The 24476-nt window shown below is 42.6% G+C and overlaps 1 protein-coding gene across 1 annotated transcript in view; it reads right to left on the bottom strand.

The window, feature by feature from the left end:
* Positions 1-24155, bottom strand: part of ints13 (integrator complex subunit 13) — a 49635-nt gene extending 25480 nt beyond the window's left edge. The window contains exons 1-11 of the mRNA XM_080533408.1: positions 23837-24155; positions 22835-23083; positions 22414-22488; positions 21145-21347; positions 20746-20826; positions 19323-19413; positions 17673-17801; positions 8138-8222; positions 6858-6950; positions 6488-6577; positions 433-611 (exon numbers count right to left, since the gene is read on the bottom strand). Coding sequence (XP_080389534.1) covers positions 433-611; positions 6488-6577; positions 6858-6950; positions 8138-8222; positions 17673-17801; positions 19323-19413; positions 20746-20826; positions 21145-21347; positions 22414-22488; positions 22835-23059 — 1251 coding nt within the window. The 5' untranslated portion in view covers positions 23060-23083; positions 23837-24155. The remainder of the gene's footprint in view (positions 1-432; positions 612-6487; positions 6578-6857; positions 6951-8137; positions 8223-17672; positions 17802-19322; positions 19414-20745; positions 20827-21144; positions 21348-22413; positions 22489-22834; positions 23084-23836) is intronic.
* Between the last annotated feature and the right edge of the window lie 321 nt (positions 24156-24476).

The raw sequence follows: 24476 nt of genomic DNA, 5'->3' as shown, positions 1-24476 counted from the left end.
GCCCAGTCACGAATGGTCCCAGTATTGTAGCTTCAGACGGAAGGTTTTTTATTGTGCTTGCTGTAGCAAGCCCACGATATGTTATTGCTCATATATATTTTTTAAATCCTGTTCTTTTACCAACTGCTAAGACAACAATATAGTAAGCTAATTACTTTAGCTCGCTTAAGATATTGGCCCCCCAAATAATTTTACAACTTGTTTAGCAATTATGTTAGGATGTTTCTGTCGAACCCCGCAGTGAAGGTATCTATGTAGCTAGCGAACAGACGTGGAGACTGTCCCCACTCGCTCGAGGTCTGTTGTGTATAATGGAGAAGCGTTTCTGAAAATACGGTACAGGTAAGATACAAATGCGTGCCGTCCTGTACCGTCCCGGTCTGGTCAATGGAGAAGCGCCATTAACAGAGTACAAGGAGAGGCGAGGCTTACAGTGATGCGGTAGTCGGTCACGCGACCCCCGCAGCCCTCGCTGATTGAGGGGGGGTCCTCCAGGGTGGAGCGGGTGCTGTTCAGCACATGCAGGAAGATCTCCCCGCCGTGGCTGCTCAGCATGTGACTGATGACCTTGGAGCCTGACTTCCTGGGCTGCTCCAGGAGCACGGAGCGACCTGGCACAGAGGAACAGCAACCAACCAACCAATCAGTGTGTTTCAGTGTACCAACCAACCAACCAATCAGTGTGTTTCAGTGTACCAACCAACCAGCGTGTTTCAGTGTACCAACTAGGGCTGCAACGATTAGTCGACATAATCGACGACGTCGATCATAAAAACTCGTCGACGTGGAATTTTAGTTTCGACGCATCGTATTAAAAACACACGAGCCGATAATACAGAGCCGCGCTGTTCATTTGTAATTGCAATGCACTACAGGAACTGCTGGGGGCAGTGTCACGTCTACAACTCTAGTCAGGGCTTAAAGTGGGAAAAAATCCTGTGCCTGAAACTTTTTCTTGGGGAGGGGGGTCACAGTTTGAGATATTGGGAGAGCGGGTACAGAAGACAGCTTCTTGTCTCAATGTTTAAATGCATTAATACTATTTTATAGTCAATACAAAATATATGTCTCAATGTTAAAATGCATTAATACTTTAAATGAATGTGCAACAATACTATGTGCAATATGACAACCCTTGTGTACATACTGTAAGGTTCAGATATAGGAAAAGTTAGGATATTTATAGCATAGCATAGAGAGTACAGCACAGTGTTTTATTGTATAGTATAGTAGTATAGTAGATAGTGTACATAGCCTTTATTTATGTAAACCAGCTCTTTTCCCTTTTTTATTTTATCCTTGGCCCTCGTGTTTTTAGTCTTTTTCCAAGCACCAGGGGAGCCCCCCCTCCTAAATGTCGTTGTATGGTACCTGTACTGTATTACAGTTTTTCTCAATTGCTAAAACACATTTCACAAAACTTTCCTCCATTTCCCCACAACACACTTTTCTAAAGCTACATAAGCAAAACCACACCTTCTCTCTTCAAAACTCAAACTCAAACCCTACCCCTAATCCTAACCCTAACCTTACTGTAACCCTAGCACCTAACCCTAACCCTAGTTTTCCCACATGTATGATAGTCATGCATAAAAATAAATCTGCGCTCCCTGTCTAACGTTATATCTAACATTACATATTTTACATTACAGTAAGGCTGATTTTGCATGATAGTCATGCATTTTATTTCCCCCCTTTAAATGGCATATGATGTCCGAAATTTTACTAAAGTTCAGCCGCGAAGTTGTTGCACTGTTGTCCTATCGAGTTTTACGTAAATAAAGGTTTGAAAAATGTTACCGTATTCCCACATGTACCGTAACATGTACAATACTGTACTGTATCACAACTCAATGCAAACACTACAGAGGATCCATTACACGCAACAATACTCACTGAAAACAATGTTCAGGGTGTGATGTTTTTTTATTTATTTATGGAACTATACCACACACACAGACACACACACACCACAATCATTTGCAACAAGTGTCTTAAATTTTGAGTCGTTATGTTTAATGAATGAAGCCAGGTGTGTTCATTGTGTTAACATTTTGCTGACTGTGGCAAGCATTTTGCATCACATGAGCTTTAATTTGAGAATTTGACATTTTGAGCAGAGTTTTTTGCAACTTGTGTTTTAGCAAGACAAAATGTGTTTAGATTTATGAAAAAAGGAGGATTGTGTTTTGTGAATTGTGTCTTCATGTGAAATGTGTTTATGGTTTTGGCAAATGGGAGCTAGTTTTATTAAATGTGTTTAGAGAACTGGTCATTTGGTTTAGAGAATTGGCTTTTGTGTTTTAGCAATTGGGAAAAACTGTAATGACAATAAAGACCATTCATTCATAATACTGTTTTATACTTAATAAAAAATAATAATAATTAGATGTCTTAAAAAAAAAGGCCAAACTGATTACATCACTTATTAAGCCACTATCACTATAACAATACAGAATAAAATATATACATGTCTTTAAAAGAACAAACTGATTACTTATTAAGCCACTATCACTTATATTCTCCTTCTTGGCACCACGTCACATAAGGCTTCCCGTCACTACTCAGGGTTTTTCCTGGCTCAAAATGAGGCGGAGGTGGTACCAGTGGTGTTTGACATCGGGGGGGACCCATGAAGCAGGGCTGTCTGGGGGTCCTTAAACGAGCATCAAACACTTAATTTCTTGCATTCTGGTGAATTGATATGCACCAATTTGTGCCCTTTCGCCATCAATTTATGGTGGAAATGTCATTATATATGTAAAGGAAAAAACAATATTCAGGCACCAGATGGCCATTCAAAATATAATGTAATATAATGCAATATAAGGCTCTCAGGCATTCTGTACTTTCAAATATGTATTCTCCTTGAGCAGTCAACATCAACTATCAGCTGTTTCGCTAGCAAACACGAAAGCTAAGTTATTTGTGAAACAGCGCCCCCGCCACCACGTCGGCGCAATGCCGCAATTGCAGTTTTTTTTTTTTTTTTAATTCTCCCGCGCCAGAAATCCGGCACTGTGCCGGAGTACTTTAAGCCCTGTCTAGTAGCCTACTAACAGCATACGGCAAAGAAGGAGAGAGAGTATGAACCATGGCATGGCGGGGCGAGAACATGAAGATGAGCGGAGAAAAGCGAGACCTAGACTCAGCAAAGTCTGGGAATATTTTACGGACGACAAACCACACTCGTCCGTGAAATGTAATATATGTAAAACAAAACTAGCATTCCACAGCAGCACCACCGCGATGCACGAGCATCTTAAACGAAAGCACCCGGGAGCCATGCAAGAATCAGCTGGGTAAGTTTTAGCTAACGTTGTTAGCCAACTGGCTAACGTTATATTGTTAGGGTCGTAATGTTTATGTTAGCTTTACTGTTACATGTTGGAAAACAACGTCTCATGGACAGGGCTGTACATGCTATGAGCGTTTGTGCTATTAATTTATTTGCCCTGTGGCACGCGTGTGACAGACAGAGGCGCTTGTATGTAACGTTACGTAGCAGGGGTTTTCCATGTTGAAGCCAGGAGAACGCGAGATGAAATGAAGTGAGGGGTGGTCGCTATTAAAATACCAGGTACCGGTAGTCATCGTGGATGATCATGAATGATGCTTGATAAGTGAATGCTATTTCAATTATGTTGAGTCCACCAGCGAGCTGTCTGTAAGATAAACAGCGCCAAGCGTAGCCTACTAACGTGAGCTGTCTGTAGTCTAGCCAGCAATGCTAGCTAGCCAATCAACTAGCTCTGTGAGCAGCTGTAGCTTGGCGTAACGTTAGGTTAGATAGCTAGTTAAGCCGGATTTATGCTTCTGCGTCGCCATTTACGCGCAGCGACGCAGAGGGCTGTTTCAATTTCTACTTCTGCGTTGGTCGGTCTTGTGTCACCCTGCAATTACACCGCCACAACGCTAGTTGGCAGTGTGTTTTCAATGCCCGTGCTGTGCTTCTTCCGGTTTGTGTAGGTGTTGTTTACTTTCCTTAGCTATCGCTAATCGCTATCAGTGTGGCAATGACTACATGCTCTTGTCTCCCGCTCACTGCCCTCCATCAAAAATGGCACATCCATCGATAATATGACATTAACTGCTGTGGGAACATTGTTTGCAATGGGAACGTATGTTAAGCCAGAGAGACTGGACAACAGGGTGACATTCACAGGTGTGCAGACTTGTGTGCAGACTTGAAGGTGTGCAGACTTGAAGGTGAGGTACAACATGCACTGGAGCCCGCGGCCACTGCCGCGGCCACACGACTAATCGCGACTAACCGAAAAATAATCGACAGATTAGTCGACTACCAAAATAATCGTTAGTTGCAGCCCTAGTACCAACCAACCAACCAATCAGTGTGTTTCAGTGTACCAACCAACCAACCAATCAGTGTGTTTCAGTGTACCAACCAACCAACCAATCAGTGTGTTTCAGTGTACCAACCAACCAACCAATCAGTGTGTTTCATAATATATTCACATAAGGGTCCCGACACACTGTACAAAACAGAGGGGAACAAAATAGATGTGATGGGGCGCTTAGGTGGCGTAGCGGGTTAAGCGTCGACCACGTAACCGCCGGGTTCCCATTCGATTCCGGCCGCGCACATGTCCTGCATGTCATCCCTCCTCTCTCTCACCCATCCTTCCTGTCTAAATCTCTACTGTATCTGTCAATAAAAGGAAAAATATGAGTGGGACTGCCCCACTCCAAAAAAAAAAAAAAAAAGAAAGAAAAAAAAGATGTGATAACAAAGTCATCATCCTAGACCTGACGTCTTCCTATTCTTTTATCCTTTAAATACTTGGAGCATTTGATTGAGTCTATCTGTCGTGTCAGAGGCAGGGCATGACATTTAGTGACTTTTTCCCACATTTAATGATTTTTCCCATCACTGTAAGCCTCACCTCTCTATACTCTCATAAGCTCAGAGGGTTCATGCTTTTATTCATGCTGATTCATGCTTTTATTTCGAGTAGACTTGACTACTACAACGCTCTCTTTACTGGCCTCCCCAAGAAGTCTATTGAGAGGCTCCGACTAATTCAACATTCTGCTGTTAGACTACTGACAAAAACTAAGAGGAGAGAGCACATCACCCCAGTCTTAACTGCTCTGCACTGACTCCTTGTATTATTTAAAGTGTTTCTCAACCGGGGTGCTGTCTGGCTTCATCAGGGGAGCCATCCCAAAACTATTCTGACGTTCTGACATATTATGCAGAGTGCGATGGCGCGAAGGTGCGTGAAACTGTGTGGCTTCAGATCTAAGCTGACACTGGCACTGCTTTGTGGAACGGCTGTACCCGAATCGCAACAGAGTTTAGAAGAAACCACGGCCATTTCCGCATATGACGTACACGACGCGTGAGGGAGGCGAGAGGGAGCTGTTGATGCTGGATCACAGTTAGGGTTAGGGTTAAGGTTAGGGTTAGGGTTAAGGTTAGGGTTAGGGTTAGGAAAATGTATGCTAGCTATGGTTAGGGTTAGGGTTACGGCCGAGAGCTGCGGTGTCTATAGCAATGCAGCGGGTGATGCGCACGTCATGCGGAAGTGGGCGTGGTTTCGTCTAAACTCCGTTGCGATTCGGGTAGTCGCTTGTGGAACAGGGCAGGCTTGAGACGCTTCCCTTATGCAGTGAACAATCAAACAGCAGCGCACTTTCTGACCGTATCTCTCAGCATGTGAACATTCTCCAGGAGAGATTTAGTCACTATTTTTCCATCAGTCTTTTGCACAGTTTGATTGGGTCCATGACCCTTGGAGTTCATGTACACTGGAAAGCTCAAAAGAGGCACAGGAGCAACTGGCAGAGGTCAGGGAAGATCCATAATTGAAATCGAAACTAGTTATATTTCAATTTACGGAAGGTTATTTATGTGGGCCCGTATCATCCTGAATGTTTGAACACATTTGGAAGCTTGTATGTTTCATTAAAAAGTAGAACTACATGACATGGCTAGTCCTGAACATTTGAACATATTTGGAAGTGTGTATGTTTGAGCAAAACTAAATGGATTGGACAAGTAACCTACCATTAATGTCTGAGGTGATATGAATGAATATTAGGTTATTTTTAGACCTAATAACTGGAATGTGCTGCCTTTTTAGCCCTTATAAATCTGCTTGCTGGATTTTAGACTTTAAGGCTTTTTAAGACCAGCGCATATATGCGCATCTGCATATATACACCCTGTATATAAATAATGCGTATTATTATTATTATTATTATTATTATTATTATTATTGGTTCCATGCAGGCAAGCTCAATCAAGGAAGCAAACCGAATGACACAATCGCACTGACATTATCAGACAACTCTTAGGTCTGGTCAAGAAAAAAAAAACATTCCTCCTACTTGGGGAAAATGCCACAGAGGCCAATGAAGAGCTCCCATCACATAGCATACCAATTACATCATTCAAGATCTAAAACAGTGCCTTGGGGGTAAGTGGCAGGCGTTGATTTGGGATTGGGTAAAAGAGGCTCACCATTGAGGAGGAAGTTGGTCAAACAGGAAGAGGGCCGACTGTTGACATCCGTGGGTGAGATACGATAAGCCCCAGTGCAGTAATGCAGCTCTGAGACACACGGACACACATGCATCCACACACACACGTAGGAAAGAAGGTAATAATGCAGATAAGCTATAGACTAATGGTACATAAAAGCTTTGAGATACATCAAACATACATCACACCTGACATACTGTACAACACATCAACACAACAGTTTCAACCATTTGAGCTCTTTGGTTTCCTCAGAACAACCACTCCCATCCTCACTGTTTCCTGCGCGTGCCTTTCAATGAGCACAGATAACTCTGAGGGACTACATTTCCCAGGGTGCAAGGGTCCCCACCTACGCTGTTGGTGCGAGGAGTGCACCACTTGAGGGTAACTGTCTCCTTTAGCCCACTGTCTCGACTGGTGCTACCAGCCATGTGCAAGTCACCTAAACAGCAGAAGGAGAAAGAAAAGGTGATTTAGTTTGAACTTTTGTGTCAATAGTAACCACAGTTAAAGGCACAACAGAATTGACTGTGAAAAGCACAGCCAATTGGAGGGAGGGGGGATCACAAAGGTCAAACAACTCAGCGTGGCAGCCACATTTGCTAAGATTGTACCCCACAGTTGACAAACAATAGAGGGGCAGGAACTATCGACTGGAAATAAAAGTTACCGATTGTGACATTAACTCAATGTCATCTTTGTCTGACTACAGGGTATTTGCACTTTTAAGGGAGTACTTTTATTGCTAGGGGTGTAACGGTATGCACAGTGAATCAACAGTGTTAGGAGAGTTGAGTAGAGAGGCAGATATCTCAATTTGGACAAAATAAGAAACAAAATGATGCTATGAGGCTAACAATATGCTATATATATGTTACGGTACATGTGGGAAAACTAGGGTTAGGGTTAGGTGCTAGGGTTAAGGTTAGGGTTAAGGTTAGGGCTAGGGTTAGACATGTCAGCATGTACCAAGCCACCCTAGCACCTAACCCTAACCCTAGTTTTCCCACATGTACCGTATTCCCACATGTACCGTAACATATACACACACACATTTGACCAGTTTTTATATCTTGAATGTTTTTTTTCACACAATAAAAGTGGTGTTTTTACAGAATTCAAGGAAAAAGCTGTTTTTATAAAACTGTTTTGTGTTGATCTGAAAAATGATCCGATCCTTGACTCAGAAACCGTGACACGATCCAATCCATGAGTTAGGTGATCCATTAACCTTAATAATAAACAATAAATAAAACAATGAATCTCAGTACAAGTCCTAATGTGAAGCCGAAAGCTGCTTATGTGAACACAAGTACAGCACAGTACTGTTCATTTTAATGGATATTTATATAATAATATTGTTTTATTTGTTTGAGAGAATATATATTTATTTATTTAACAAAGACCCAGTTTGTTCAGTAAACCACTGGTTAATAATGATAATAAAAAGCAATTTCATGTTTTGTGTTTCTTTTTACCGTGCTCTACTGAAAACATCCCGAACTGTGACTTGAAAACCGAGGTACGTACCGAATCGTGATTTTTGTGTACTGTTTTTTTGTACACCCCGACTGTATTGTTGTCAAATAAAGATAGATCAACATTTTCCTGTAGAAAAAAACAACTCACCACTTTTGAAGAACTCCAGGTGAGCGTCCTTGTGGTGCAGCAGCTCCACGTCGTAGTTGGCCGACGTGTTGGCATGCTGCTCCTCCTTCACTCCCCCAGCAGACGGAGAGAACAACAGAAACACCTTCAGGTACCTGTCTGCATCACACCTGTCTGCATCACACCTGTCTGCATCATCACCTGTCTGCATCACACCTGTCTGCATCATCACCTGTCTGCATCACCACTGCTGCTCTCATGTTTACTACGGTGCAACTGAGAAAGCAGATGCAAAGTCCCCCTGATCTTTGCATCATCATGTCTCTCCTCTCTCTCATTCTTGTTCTTTTTTTACTCATTTTTTCTCTCTCTTGTCCTTTCTCTAAAGTCATCCTGACGAGAAGATCAGTGGAGCTGTGCAGTTGCGGCAGACTTGATCTTCAAGTCTCGTGTCTCGTGTCATAGAGCCATTATCCTCCTTTATGTTACATGAATATCAATGTGCTTCAGTGTAAATGACCATATGTCTTCATATACAGATGGATAACATGGAACTACAGTGCCTTGTGTAAGTCACAGGACAGTGAAGCAATTGTTTCTTCTTTTGTCTCTACACTCCAAATGAAATCAAACTATTACTATGAGGTTAAAGTAGAGACTGTAAAGTAGCTTGTATTTGATGGTATTTGTGTGGATATTGGTTTCACCATTCAGAAATGAAACACCCCATTTCAGGCCACCAAACATGATGGAACAGACTTATGTCCAAATGAAGCATTCATGTTTAGTATTTGGTGCTCTGCCAGGCCTGTACTGCAGCCATCTTCAGTTGGTTGTTTTGAGGTGGATGTTTTTCCCTTATGTCTCCTCTAGGAGATATAGAATTGAAGGATTTGGGCTCAATCCCGATTCCCTTTTCTACCCCTACGGCTCGTTTTCGAGTGCCACTCGCTTTGGAGCCATGGCCTTCGAACAGAGCCACAAGCCGTAGTGGTTGAAATATTCCCCTATGAAATGGGACAACCCTTCACGAGCGATACGTCATCAGCAGTTGCTTAAATAGACGCGATGCGGATGACGCCTTAATATGTTGCCGGCGATTTCACACATCTCACAATGCCTTCACAGTGCAAAACTTGATTCTCTCTCTCTTCCCAGTAAAAAACATGTCAGAAATCTTGGTGTAATTCTAGACTCCGATCTAAACTTCAACAGCCACATAAACTCAATAACTAAATCAGCCTACTATCACCTGAAAAACATAACAAGAATGAGAGGTTTCATGTCCAAGCAAGACCTTGAAAAACTCATCCATGCATTTGTTTCGAGTAGACTTGATTATTGTAATGGTCTACTAACAGGCCTATCTAAAGGAGCTGTTCGTAAATTGCAGCTCATCCAAAACGCCGCTGCTAGGGTCCTAACAAAAACAAAGAAATTTGAACACATTACACCAATCCTGAGATCCCTGCACTGGCTACCAGTCTCTCAGAGAATTGAATTCAAAATCCTCCTAATTACATACAAATCACAAAATGGTCTTGGACCAAAATACATATCAGATCTCCTCCCACCCTATATTCCCGCAAGGTCCCTAAGGTCAGCTGAGACAAATCAGCTAATAATTCCAAGAGTAAAAACAAAACACGGTGCAGCAGCTTTCAGTCACGCTGCTGCATGCTCCTGGAACAAACTCCCTGAAGAAATCAAACAGGCCCAAACTCTTAAAATATTTAAATCTAAGCTAAAAACCTTCATGTTTTGCACCAGTTAGGATTAAACACAAACACTTCTATCAATGTCTTTTTTCCATTAACTATTGTCTTTTTAAATGTTTTATCTATTTACTTCTTATATTTGCTTTTATTCATTGTAATTTTTATTTTCTTATGCTCTTCTTGTGGAGGGATGTGGAGGGATATGGAGGGATATGGAGTGGTGTAGAGGGATGTAGAGGGATGTGGAGGGATGTAGAGGGATGTGGAGGGATGTAGAGGGATGTGAAGGGATGTGGAGGGATGTAGAGGGATGTGGAGGGATGTGGAGGGATGTAGAGGGATGTGGAGGGATGTAGAGGGATGTAGAGGGATGTGGAGGGATGTAGAGGGATGTGGAAGGATGTAGAGGGATGTGGAGGGATGTAGAGAGTTGTAGAGGGTTGTAGAGGGATGTGGAGGGATGTAGAGGAATGTAGAGGGATGTGGAGGGATGTAGAGGGATGTAGAGGTCAGGGTTTCCGTTAACCGGTAATTCCCGGACTTTGTCCGGTAAAATTTGTCGAAGTCCGACAAATTGAAAACTCGTCGGACAAAATGTCCGGTGAAAATAATTCTCTCTAAGCACAATTTGAATACAATTCGCTAAAGTTCACATTTTGTATTCAAATTGGCTTTGGGCCACCATTCTCAGCTGAGCACCAAACACACACACACAACACTGCCCGAGAGAGAAGGACCCGCCCCCTCCAGCCAGCCTATAGGCTAACCAAAGGGGGCGGGTCCTTCTCTCTCGGGCAGTGCCGCGCGTGCACGAGTGTGTATGTGTCCGGTGCCCAGCTGAAAATGGTGGCCCGAAGCGGAAAGCCTTAACTTTATCGCACAATAACAAGGATAACAAACGAAACGGACAACATTTACACTAAGATGGAGACAAACTTCAGCGATATGATCTAACAGCCGGTTTTCAGGACGACATACAGACCCGTATGAGCTTACAGGGCTATCCCCTAAGTATGATTTGACAGGCAGCTAAACGAAATGCCTTCCCAACCAGCGAGACCTGGGGGGTGTTCTATCAACGTCGCCAAAGGAAAACCTAGGCCTACTTCGCCAAGTCCCGCGAGACTCTTAAAAAGATCCAGGCATATCTTGATAGATCTCGCGAGACTTGTCAAAACAAGCCCAGACTTTCCTCCAGCGACGTCGATGGAACACCCCCCTGGTTATAGAAATGACGTTGTTTTATTGATAAAAATAAAAAAAAGGGTAAAACTGGAAAGAGAAAATAGAAAACTCACATTAATCCCAAACAATTTAACAAACTTCAGTTAACGTAATGTGGAGTCCGTTCATTGATCGATGCTGTCTGTTCAGTTCCCAGTGAGGTGCCCGTTCAGCGCTGGACCCGTTCAGCGCTGGATTTGACGCATGGCATAGCGCGCATGCGTCAAATCATGTTATATTATTATATAGCTCGCATCTAATCGTATCGGATGAGAAATAGACATTAAATGGCATATATAGGCCGCTACACAACAGTAATCACCGCGACAAACAGCTATATTAGATTTGAAGAAAAAAAAATATGATTTTGGATTTTTTTTTTTTTATTATATTTTAATATGATGACCGGAATATATCACGTTTGTCCGGTAAATCGAATTCTTCCCGGACACGATGTCCGACGGCAAATTTTTCTAACGGAAACCCTGGTAGAGGTATGTAGAAGGATGTGGAGGGATGTAGAGGGATGTAGAGGGATATGGAGGGATATGATTAAACACAAACACTTCTATCAATGTCTTTTTTCCATTAACTATTGTCTTTTTAAATGTTTTATCCATTTACTTCTTATATTTGCTTTTATTCATTGTAATTTTTATTTTCTTATGCTCCTCTTGCTGTATTTTTAAATAATGCATGTAAAGCACTTTGAATTGCCCCTGTTGTATGAAATGTGCTATACAAATAAACTTGCCTTGCCTTGCCTTCTTCAGCTGTGTTTATTTCTGTTGCGTGTGCTATAAGCATCTTTTTTCGTTTGTTATCAACACACTGTCAGCAAAACAACTTGTAGCTGAACTGTAGTTACATTTCGGGTGTCTTATGCCATCAGACATGGAAATATGTCAATATGCGCGACTGTCATGCACAAATCAGCCTGTAACGTTAGACAAAGCACATCAGCATAATAGCTATTTTTTGGTTATGCTTGTTATAAAGAAAAGGTCTATAATGCATTGAAATGACAGTAAATGATATAACCCATCAATAATATTACATAATAACAACTGCTCAGATTAGATTGCAGTTTTTTCACAGCTATAGCATGTATGCGACATGGAAGTAGGTCAAAATGCTCACCTATCATGCACAAACCAGCCTAACGTTAGATGGATAACTTTACATTAAATATGTCTACCATCATCCGCTGTCAAACGCCACAGGTAATAATTTATTAAATTAACAGGATTGCACATCTTGGAAATGTGAATCGCGCTCCGATGTATTTTTATGGGAAGGCTGTGCTTGACGCTTCCATTGGACTCGGACGCCGGGACTCTCATACATTCTGTCATTTCCATGGAATCCCAAGCTGTGTCGACCTAGCATTTTCTCCTTTTCACACATGTCGGCAATTCCCTGGTTGCGCAATCTACTTGAATCATTGCATTCAATACATGGATAACTGGAGCGGGATGGGCACGTGGGACTGCCATGTACCATATATATATATATATATATATATATATATATATATATATATATATATCTGCCATATCATACCTCTGTTTTATATCAGAAAATATGATGATAAATACATGTGGGACGGAGGTATGATATGGCAGATGTGTGGTGGTCTCGCGCACCTGTCTCGTTCCAGTGAGTCAACTCGTGCTTACCATCACCAAGTTCGCTCGCCAACTAAAGCACTTGATTACTGGAATTAATGGAAGTGCCCAGGTAATAGTGCTGAGCACCAAAACCCGAAGCGCGCTGGACTGTAGAACGGTCCATGTTAAGCACATCTGCATAATAGTGATTTTTTTTGTTATGCTTAAAGAAAAGGTCTATAATGCATTGAAATGACATTAGTAGGTGTCATATGCCATCAGACATGGAAATATGTCAATATGCGCGACTGTCATGCCTGTAACGTTAGACACAGCACCTCAGCATTATAGCGATTTTTTAATGCTTGTTATAAAGAAAATGTCTATAATGCATTGAAATTACATTGAACTAAGATAACAAGATGGTTATCATAATTTTTCAAATCTTTATTAATAAGTAATTACAGAGAAAGTAAATGACGTGTGGCTGTGTTCCGCATTGACTAGAGCGGAAAAGAAAATCTGTAAATGATTCGCAATGCATTTGTGGGAGCGAGCGGTATGGCTCCGAATGTAGTCTGGTCGTGAAAATTCTTCAAACGAAGCCGTGGATAGCCCTCCCCCTCCCCCTCTTTGAAATATGAATTGGGACACCCCTACCCTAAACGTGAACACGCAAAACGAAGCCGTAGGGGTGAATTGGGATTGCTATGGCAGCACGGTTTAGATCATTGTCCTGCTCTATGACGAAGCACCATCCAATGAGTTTGGAGACATTAGCTTGTACTTGAGCAGACAAGATGTTTCTGTACACTTCATAATCCATCCATGTTACATCATCAATGAAGACAAGGTGAAGTGGAAGCCATGCATGCTCTTCTCTTCTCTACAGTTTCCTCTTGTCATTACTCTGGTACATGTTCATATTTGTCTCATCTGTCCACAATACCTTTTTCCAGAACTGCAGACTCTTTTAAGTACTTTTTAGCCTTTTTAACCTAAACCTGGCCATCCTGCTTCTGTGAATAACTAGTGGTTTGCACCTTGCAGTGTAGCCCCTGTAGTTGTGCTGGTGACGTATTCTGCAGACGGTAGTCTCTGACACATTCACTCCTACCCCCTGGAGAGTGTTCCTGGTCTGTGGATGGTAGTCTCTGACACATTCACTCCTACCCCCTGGAGTTGATTTTGTTAGGTTTAAGGTTTTGGCTGTTTGATAGAGATAGATAGATAAATAGTTTCTGATATTTCAGTCTCATAATGGCTTCCCTGACTTTTATTGCAACTGCTTTGGTTCTCATGTTGTCAGACACCAATAGCAGACTCCAAAAGCAACACAAAGCCTAGAACTAATACTAGACAGAGCTCTCTTATGACTACTGATGTGATAGAACACACCTGAAGAACTAGAAACACCCGTTAAGCCTACCGTCTCATCTCTTTTGGGTACCCGGAAATAGGGGGACAATACATGAAAGCTGTTGCAATGTCTGAACAGTGAAACCAATTTTGGAGTGTAGAGCCATCAGAAGAATGAATGCTTCATCGTCCCATTACTTACGCAGGGCCCTGTACATGGAGGGCAAAGACATGTAGGAGATTGTTAGGGTATAGGAATCTACCTCGCTGTCACAGACTAAATGTCTCCCCATTCAAATAAGAGACAGAAAGAGAGAGATAGATGGACAGTGAGAGAGAAAGGGAGTGTGAGAGCTGAGAGAGAGAGAGAGAAAGGAAAGAGGGGGAGAGCGAGACAGAGAGAGAGAGAGAAAAGGAGGAAGAGAAGGTGGTCTGATAGCAATAACTACTACTCAACAAAGCACAATGGACCACAGCAAGACATGACAAAGGAGGGACTGCAGCCAATATTCTCTCACAAGTAGAGAAGGTATCCACAGGGACTAGGACATGGCAGGGTTTTTCCTGCATTGAAAAGGCTTAGGCGGACCACCTAAGGCTTTTTTGGCCTCGCCTAAGCCTTCTAGGAGAAATCACTCAAGAAAAAACATTTAAAAACGGGATAAAATTGTCCATACATTTATTGCTGCAATTCGGTCATCCGAACAGCAGGTGCTTATATACGCAATACCTGTGGAAGATTCATTGGTGCGGAGCTATTTATCAATTTAAATAGTATGGCTAGTTAGGGATACTGCATAATTACAAAAGGTAATAAAATAAAGTTTTAGGCCCTTTCCACACCTATACGTTTTTTTGATAAACTTGGATTGTTATATTCGGTTTGGGGGGTTCGTCCACACGCAAACACATTTTTGCCCCCTGAAAACTAACATTTTGAAAAACTCCGGCCAGTGAAGATTTTTTTAAATGCCGTATATTCGCTGTATATTTTGGACGTGGGGACGAGATAGACAGAGTTTTTTGTATTCACCACGTCATCATGCGCGTAGATTTCTATGATCATGCGCACTGCAGCTGTTTGCTGTTACCTCCAACGTCATATCCTGGCGCCAGTAACTACTTTGTTTACTCAAGAGTGATGCTCAAGAATACTTTGACTTCGCTGTCTGTTCAAACAAGCGACTCCTTTGCCCAAGGCGGCATGTTGCTTACGAGGGAGAAATGTCGTATTTTGCGGTAACGTGGAAGAACCAGTAGTAGCTTTGTTTTCCTGGAGTCTGATTGGCCAGCGGGGCTATAGGGTTAAAATTATATCGCAGACTACTGGTGTGGAATGCTCAATGACAGCGTTTATATTGCGTTCATGCGTATGCATGTGGATACAGACATTTCTATAAATGCTCGTGTTTATATACGAAAAACGTTTATAAAAAAAACAAATGGGTGTGGACAAGGTTAAACATCGTCCGCCAGCGAGCCTGCTTCTTACCCATTTAAAGTTTGAGTTCATTTCGGCCCCAAGACCTCTAATCATTCATAGTTGCTATGATATAGCATAGTTGGGGTCTTATCACACACACTCACACTCCATCTCCCCGACAGAGCGGGCGTTTCAGTTGTTTACAAGTCCTTCAATTAATGTGTTCCAATTTTTTATATATAAAAAAATATATATATATACGCATTTCATTTTTTTATACATCTCAATAATGTCAGCATGACGATTATAAGAACAAGCACCTGGTTTGCGGGCACACAAAAATTGTTTTAGCGCGAGTGTGCAAAAAAATTAATAATCATGCACGTGCTTCGGGTAGACTTCTATCACCTAAGCCTTTGTTTTGAGCCAGGAAAAACCCTGCATGGGGCCAGGGGAAGGTTCGGAAAACTACAGGGGGCGGACATTCTCATCCGACACGCTCTAGACCAGGGATCGGCAACTCCAGTCGTGGAGGACAGCTGTGTGCAGACTTTTGTTCCAACCTAGCAAGAACACACCATGAGACAAATATTCAACTAATCATGGTCTTCAATTACGAATATGATTAATTTAAATCAGGTGTGTGTGTGTGTGTGTGCCTACGGTCATGTGTCAAGGATACTTCTACTTGTCTTTACTGTTAAAGTAAGGTTACAGGTTCTGCCAACAAAGTATAAATCCATAGACTGGTATCTTGTGAGCCATAAGCTGTTTTGTATTATGCACCTAAATATACACTAGCGGTCAAAAGTTTTAGCCTCCATTTTTCATGAAAATGCTAATTAGAGACTTTATAAAAACAACGATATCAATTCCAAAATTACATAAACTATTATCCTTGCATTAAGATGGACTCAATTCAACTTTGTTGATGACATTTGTGTATTTTAGCTAAATTTAAATAAAAACGGGAAAGATCGAGATGTTCTAAAACTTTGGACCGGTAGTGTACAGTCATTGGCACACATCACTAACGGCTTCCATGCACACAGGCCTTTACATTACCAGGCATGACTGCATTGTTGACCTAATTGCTAGTGAAGTTAGACAGGCATCACCGTCAACAGTTAAAAAGCATGTCCATGTTATGGAAAGTTGCTATAGTGACAATGATTACAAGGTATTTTCTAATGTGCCAAATACACCTGACAATGTTGTTGTCAAAGCCAAAGAGAGGTGACTCTATTAGAACTGGCTGCTCATTCGATCTTTGGAGGAAGCCTTTTCTACAAAACTGTTAAAACACCAGCCCCTACTAGTCACACTTATTAGTGGCCCTGGCTTCAGGTGTCAGCTAGTAATACTGATATGGAGATATGGACATGTGCATTTACCAGGCCTCCCAAAGAAAAAAGCCAAGTAGCTTGTAAGATATTGTTCCCTGTCAGCTGTTGTGAGAAGCTTAGCTGTGTGGTGAAGACAGTGCTACTTGTGTCCATGATTATCTGTAGGCCCTTTGTTATATTTTGGCTTCTTTTTGATGTAATGCTTCACTGTGAACCCAAATGATGTATTCAAATGTGTGTGTATGTGTGTGCGTGTACATGCGTGCGTGTTAAGAGCTGGGCTGCAACAAGAACCTGCACACTGTGGCCCCTACAGGGCCGATGTTGCCCAGGCCTGTGCCAGCGGTCTGTGGTCTGTGTGGACAGTCAGGGGTCATCAGAACTGAGAAGGGGGCGATGAGCATCTGCCGTACGATGCACACAGCCGCGGCGTTGTGTGGTCCCCTTGGGTGTGTGTGAGAGTACTGACCTGCTCGCAAACATTTAATGTGGGCTAGCAAAACAGAAAATACAGCATGAAAAACAGCAGCTGTTCCAAGATTCATTTCAACATGATGATGTGATGAACACAGAAAAACAATAGCACGGCGTAAATCATACTGTCAATGGGGTGTGGGGAGAAAAGAGAGAAAACAAGAGAAACAAAGAGGCAGGCAGTTGAGAAATGTGAGGGCATGCATGGGATGGGGAAGGGGGCACATTTTTAGTAGACAGTTTCAGGCAGGAAAAGCGACATGGGTCATTGCCATAAGGGACGGAGAGGGAGAATGACAGCGAAATGCAAACTGTATATCCAGGCCATCATCACAACATGTTCAGTAATGGATGAGAGGTTGTAAAGTGGCTTAGTGGTCAGGACATAAGAACAGGACATACCTTCATGGGGATGTTGGTGATGGTGGTAGAGGCAAGGTCGAAATGCTGCTGGACCAGAACATTGAGTTTGGAGGCTAAGTGCCTCCCCGCCCGAACACTGTGAACCTCGCTGGTCAGCAGTGGAGACACCTGTCAGTGTGGCCAGGACAGGGAGGAAAGGGGGGGTGGGGGGGGTAAGTTCAAGTTTGAAAATGTTTTGTCATACAGTGCTGCTTGAAAGTATGTGAACCCCTTGTGTAATTATAGATTTTTTTTTGTTTTTACCATGAAATCTTTATTTAATCAGAACCAGTCTTTTTTTATCTGACATATGTTGGCTTAGAGGGAATCATGCGTGTAGTAGGAAAACTTATAAAGAAATTAGTGCAGGTAAAAAAATAAGTGAACCTCTTCAATCAATAGCTTGTGACACCTCCATTAGCAGCAGAGAAAACGTCTCGTACAGCCACTAATCAGTCTCTGACATCTGTTGAGATGTCCACTTCTAGGCCGAGTTGCTGTCATGTTAAATACTCTCCATTCGTAAATGATTTGCCTCACATAGGGCTTTCACACCGGCAGTTCCGAACGCCGGTTCGCGTTCGGAAACCTCCGAACGTTGGCGCTGTCTGGCGAACGAGCCCGCGTTCATACCAGTGTATCGTTCGCCAGACAGCGCCAACGTTCGGAGGTTTCCGAACACGAACGTGAACCGGCGTTCGGAACTGCCGGTGTGAAAGCCCTAACAGTGGACTGATGGAGCTCAAATCTTATCTAGCCCTCCGCAGACTGATGTGCTCTCACTAACCTCTTCCTGATGTCCTCTGATAGCCTTACCTCTTGGCATGGTGTGTTTTGCATTCACCTGTATGGATAACACAAAACTGACCAGGTTTCTTATCTCTATTTATTTATTTATTTTTGTCCCACCCAAACTCTTTCCTAAAGATCTCTGCTTCAACTGGTTCATTTGGTACCCAATGATTTACCCACAAGATTACCTACTTGATTTAACCAATGCAACTTGTTTTTGCAGCTGCACTAATTTCTTTATAATTTAGTTTTCCTACTACACGCATGATTCCCTCTAAACCAAAATATGGAATTGGTCAATATAAACCTGTTATGTCAGATAAAAAAGACTAGTTCTGAATAAACAAAGAATTCATGGTAAAAAAATATATAAATCTATAATTGCACAAGCGGTTCACATACTTTCAAGCAGCACTGTGTGTACTGGGATACAGGGGAGTGGATGACTCTCACTCTTACGCAAGCTCTCCTCTTTGAAAATACAATAGTAGCACAGGAACGCAACAGCAGTAACACAGAATACAACAGTAACACAATGATACAATAACAGCAGTGGCTGTATGAGGCATGTCTATTGCAGAGTGTCTTGGGTTCTATAAGACATACAGTGGCCTCCATAACGACTGGCACAGAGAAGGATTTGTTCTTCTTTTGGCTCTATACTCGGCAATCCTTTGCATGCATTAACTACCTGAACTCTGTGACTGATTAACCCCACCAGACACTGGGTGTCTTCTCTGGTGGTGCTCTGCCAGGCCTGTACTGCAGCCATCTTCAGTTAAGACTAGTAACAGCCAGTGTGTTTTTTGAATCCATTGAGAAAGACTTCAAAGTTGTCCTGAGGGCGGTTCAACATACCGCTTTCTTTAGCCGGTCTGACACTAGGGTGTCCTCTCCTTGAGGGTAGATGTGGACGACAACCAGCTCACACTGCTGGATGGTCATGAGTCTGAAACAAAAAACACTCTTTATACTGCTTCACAAGTATTAAAACAATTGCCCTTTCGTAGTCCTAATTCAAACTCTTAAAATGAACAGCACCTAACACAAAGGGCTCCCCTCTTCCTCTAAAAGTGCTCAGCGCACCACAAAGTTTAGCTGATCGTTTTTGCTACTGTTGTATTGAGATGCGATTCCATAGGTGGAAATAATATCTCCCAGAGCTGCTGTACTTGTCAGTGTTAGCCTATCAGTCAGTCAGTCAAGCCATTGAAAGGTAGCGTGTCCTCTACTGGGCATAAGAATAACCAACAGCCCCAAGGCATTTTAACCTAATGAGTTACTTTTAAAAATAACGCTCCCCATTGATTGGGTGGTAGAATTTGCACAGAGTGGAAGGTGATAATGTATGCTGGGAACATTTTAATTAATGGATGTTTTAGGGAATATAGCCAAAGGAATTTAGTGTAAGAACACTATCTTCATAGAGAACTCCAGTGCCTGTTTATGATCAAACTCTTGACCTCTCCTCCTCCTCCCATGTGTGTTCAGTAGGATGAGTGTGAATGTGTGTTCAGTAGGATGTGTGTGTGAATGTGTGTTCAGTAGGATGTGTGTGTGAATGTGTGTTCAGTAGGATGTGTGTGTGAATGTGTGTTCAGTAGGATGTGTGTGTGAATGTGTGTTCAGTAGGATGTGTGTGAATGTGTGTTCAGTAGGATGTGTGTGAATGTGTGTTCAGTAGGATGTGTGTGAATGTGTGTTCAGTAGGGTGTGTGTGAATGTGTGTTCAGTAGGGTTTGTGTGAATGTGTGTTCAGTAGGGTGTGTGTGAATGTGTGTTCAGTAGGATGTGTGTGAATGTGTGTTCAGTAGGATGTGTGTGTGAATGTGTGTTCAGTAGGATGAGTGTGAATGTGTGTTCAATAAGATGTGTGTGAATGTGTGTTCAGTAGGATGTGTGTGAATGTGTGTTCAGTAGGATGTGTGTGTGAATGTGTGTTCAGTAGGATGTGTGTGTGAATGTGTGTTCAGTAGGGTGTGTGTGAATGTGTGTTCAGTAGGGTGTGTGTGCATGTGTGTTCAGTAGGATGTGTGTGAGTGACAGGACGTGAGGATTCAGGGTATGAAATGGTATTTGCGCTGTGCGCCACTGTTTAACACCGTCTACAGCCACACCGTAAAGGGATGTTTTTATTATTATTATTTATTTTTATTAAAAGCTCAACTCTGGGATATAGTGGAATTGAACGGAGCACACACACTCTTACCACACCTTGTCACCCTGATGCACAAACACTCGCCCCACCATCTCATAGTTTTTTCAACTGCCCCATACTGACCTGTCAGAGCCTGCTGCCAGCTTATTCTGCTCCAGAATGGTTTCCTGGACATAGTCCTCCAGCATCCTCACATGGGTGTCACTGCATGGTAAACACATATTAGGATTTCTATGGGTGAACCCCGTGGATGTCTTCAATGATGTACATTTTGTTATTATTTCACTCAGGGGTTTCTTGAGTTTCTTAAATGCTTTGCGGCAAGTAAAGGTTCTACGAGGGCTAGTTTGACACAGACATGTAGAGTCTAATTCTAGGCTACAAAAGCATCTTCAATGGAGATTTTCAGGACTAGGCTTAACCGGTGTGTGGGTTAGGGGTTAGTCAACTCCCGGTGTGTGGGTTAGAGGTTAGCCAACTCCCGGTGTGTGGGTTAGGGGTCAGCCACCTCCCGGTGTTTACCTCTTGGCGTTGGTGAGGCAGATGATGCGCCCCCTGTTGGCCACCAGCTCAGCTGTATCCACTAGGGAGGTGCGCTTCTCGTGTTGCAGCTCAGTGATCTTACACAGCGACTCCACCCCTGCCACCAGCCCGTGCAGGACGCTGCAACACTCAGGGTCCTCGCGTGGGTTAGGTGGCCCGACAGCTGCCAGGGCAGCCATGAGCTACCCACAGAGACACAGGAAGGAGAAGCACATTTCAGCAAGAGCTTTTTCACTGAAGACGAGTCAGCAACGTTTATTGGGAAAGTGGAAAGTGAGTGGCACAATCGTCTAACAAGTTGACGTCACCTCCACTCCTCTAGCCCTTACACACAACATGCAATTTCAACATTAGGTTAGGCCTGGGTTTCCGTTAACCGGTAAATACCGGTCTTTGTCCGGTAAAATCTGTTGAAGTCCGAAATATTTAAACCTCTTTGGTCATAATGTCCGGTGAAAATAATTCCCTCTAAGCACAATTTGAAAACAATTTGCTCAAATTAAATCGTCACATATTCTGATACCTTCTATATTAAAAAAGACAAATATATAGGTTATATATTTTTTTGTATTAAATGTGTAGGGTAGCCTATGCGAAGAAGAAACAGCAGTAATAACCTGCCTAGCGGGTAAAAATGTCGAGACAAACTAAGGTGAAGAATTACTTTAAAGCCTCTTTCACACATACACACCAGTGTGGCGCGCATGCAGCCCTGGACATATGGCATAGCGCATGCGAATCATGAAATCCTATATTATTATATATATAGCTTACATCTAATCGTATCGGATGAGAAATAGATATTAAATGGCATATATCGGCTACACAACAGGTGATAACCGCGACAAACACCTATATTATATTTTAATATGATGACCGGAATTTCTCCCGTTTGTCCGGGACATTGAAATCTTCCCGGACACGTTGACCGGCATCAAAGAAGCCTGGGTTAGGCACCTTAAAATCTGTGATGTGCCAAAGGTTTGTCCTAAAATGGGGGGAAAAGTAGTTCTTCCTTCTTCTAGCACTGTGAATGCCAATGGCCCCTGGTCCTAGCATAGATTACTTTCTCTTATGATGACTGATGGACAGATGATTCACTTACTTAGACAAATGTATTTGTTGTAAGTCGCTTTAGATAAAGGCGTCTGGTTAAATGCCAAAAGTGTAAATGTAAACATTAGCCTACTTTCTCTGATTGTGATGGGTGTTCAATTGAAAGGTTCTATTCACTGTGAAGCTGATTACCTCATGAGTGCTCTGGTCTTCCTGCTTCCAGCTGTTCAGGATGTGGAACTCTGAATCACTCACAATGTAATTGACCTGAAACATTACAACGTGCAAACACCAAATTATCACCAGCAGAGGAGTCATTTATTCAATACAACGTTGCCCAAACAGTTACTTCTTTGGGTGGCTTGTGAGCGCTTCGTAGAAACCCTTCAGTCCAGTCAACCTGCTTTAGATTGAGCAAAACTTTCAAAATAGGTTTCTACACTGTGCCCTACTGAACACAACCTTGATTCCAGGGGTGTGCCTATTTGAGCCAACTCCTCCTGACAGCAAAGGTCAACGAAGTCAGCGCAAGCACATTTTAGATTTGGGACCTGGGTGGCTTGGAAGTTGGAAATGAGACCAATATCGAAGGAGAGGGCAAGGGCTGGCTCACCAATTTATCGGTGGGGTAAACGTCGTAGAGGATCCGACAGTACTCCATGGAGCACTCCACGGCGCAGGTCCACAGGGACTTGGACACAGGGGCCAGAGGGATCACCCCCTGGGCCCGGCTTTTGGTCAGGACATCACATTCCACCTGCTGCCGGCTGGACTCAGCCATGTAGGGGCAGTGGTCGACTACGAAGGCGGTCTTGTGGGGGACTGAGAACATCTTCATCTTAGCCTCTGCACTCTGTAGGGTCTGTGTGACACACACACACACACACACACACACACACACACACACACAAGCTTACTAGTCTCGCTTAGGAGAATGAAAAACATGACATGCCATCTGTATTCTCTATTCGGAAAGGGGCTATGGGAAAAAAAACATCAACTACTAAACCTATTAATTAAACCCAGTTAACCTCATAAAACCTGAATTGAGATAACGATGACGATACGATGAATTGAGAATTAACGATGAATTGAGAAAATAACGATGAATTGAGAATCAAGGACCCCAATTGAAATAAGCCAGTGGCTTTCTTGGGTTTTTATCCTGTTAGTTGACCTTGTATGTAATATGTACTTTCATGTACCTACTTCTGCAAATCTTCTAATAAAGTTTTCAATCAATCAATCAAAACCTGCCATGGACGTTTTGGTTCCATCACTGATACCAACTCTCAGACGAATGAGATGGCATGCACGCATCATAAACGCATCTTAAGGGACAAACTGATTTTACGCCCAGGAGCAATAAAAGAACGTCTCCTATTCGACTTCCAAGCTCTGGACGATCAACTGAAATCCGATGTTCACTCTCAAATCCAACTGTGCAACCCTAACTAACATGTCTGCTGAAGCTAACTTAGCTAGCGTGACGTTAGCTCGCCGTCCGAGGTCAAGCAGGCAGTCATGATACTAGCTCGCCAACCAGCGAACTATCTAGCTATCTTCTGTCAGTGACTAGTACCTGTATGTATCAAGTGCATTCTCACGACGTTACCTGGCTATATTCGATGCGTTGACTACAACCCTGGCGACCAGAGGGGTTCAATGTGGTTGTTTTTAGACCGATCAGACGCGTCAATGTGCCTTGCCAGTCAACTCAGCGAGCCATTTTAGCAATCTTAGCAGCTATGAGATGCTATAAACAAGCATAGCTTTACGAATTTATCTGAAGAATAAAGACATCTGATATATGTTTGTTGATATACCACCCCTATTTGTATAAATGTCTCTACGCCAATAAGACACGCGTAGTATGTATACAACTGTGTTAATGTTTATGTAGCAGAAGTAGGTAAGAAAACACAAAAGTAAAAATGCAGTTTCATGGAAATGTTATTGGCGGAAGCGTGTCCGTCATGAAATGTAGACCGTGCGGAGCGTTGTTTTGTGTGCTCAATGGTTCCCACCTTACAGCGCTAGGATATTCACAACTTTATATGCAATTTCTCCAATTAGTCCTTGGGCCAAACCCCAAAATTGAACATTTCATTACCAAATTCTGGGCAAATTCTATATGTGATTTTTGTATTCCTATACATCCCTAGATTATGTTTTGATGTGATATACCTTTTGGTTTGGCAGCTTATTAGTGGTTATCACCTCTTAACAGAGCTGTTCTGAAAGTGTCCAAGCGG

The sequence above is a fragment of the Nansenia antarctica genome, assembly GCF_963989245.1.
Source record: "Nansenia antarctica genome assembly, chromosome: 6".
NCBI classification, from domain to species: Eukaryota; Metazoa; Chordata; class Actinopteri; order Argentiniformes; family Microstomatidae; genus Nansenia; species Nansenia antarctica.
The sequence above is the reverse complement of the archived record's forward strand: the minus strand, read 5'-3'. Positions and strand labels throughout refer to the sequence as shown.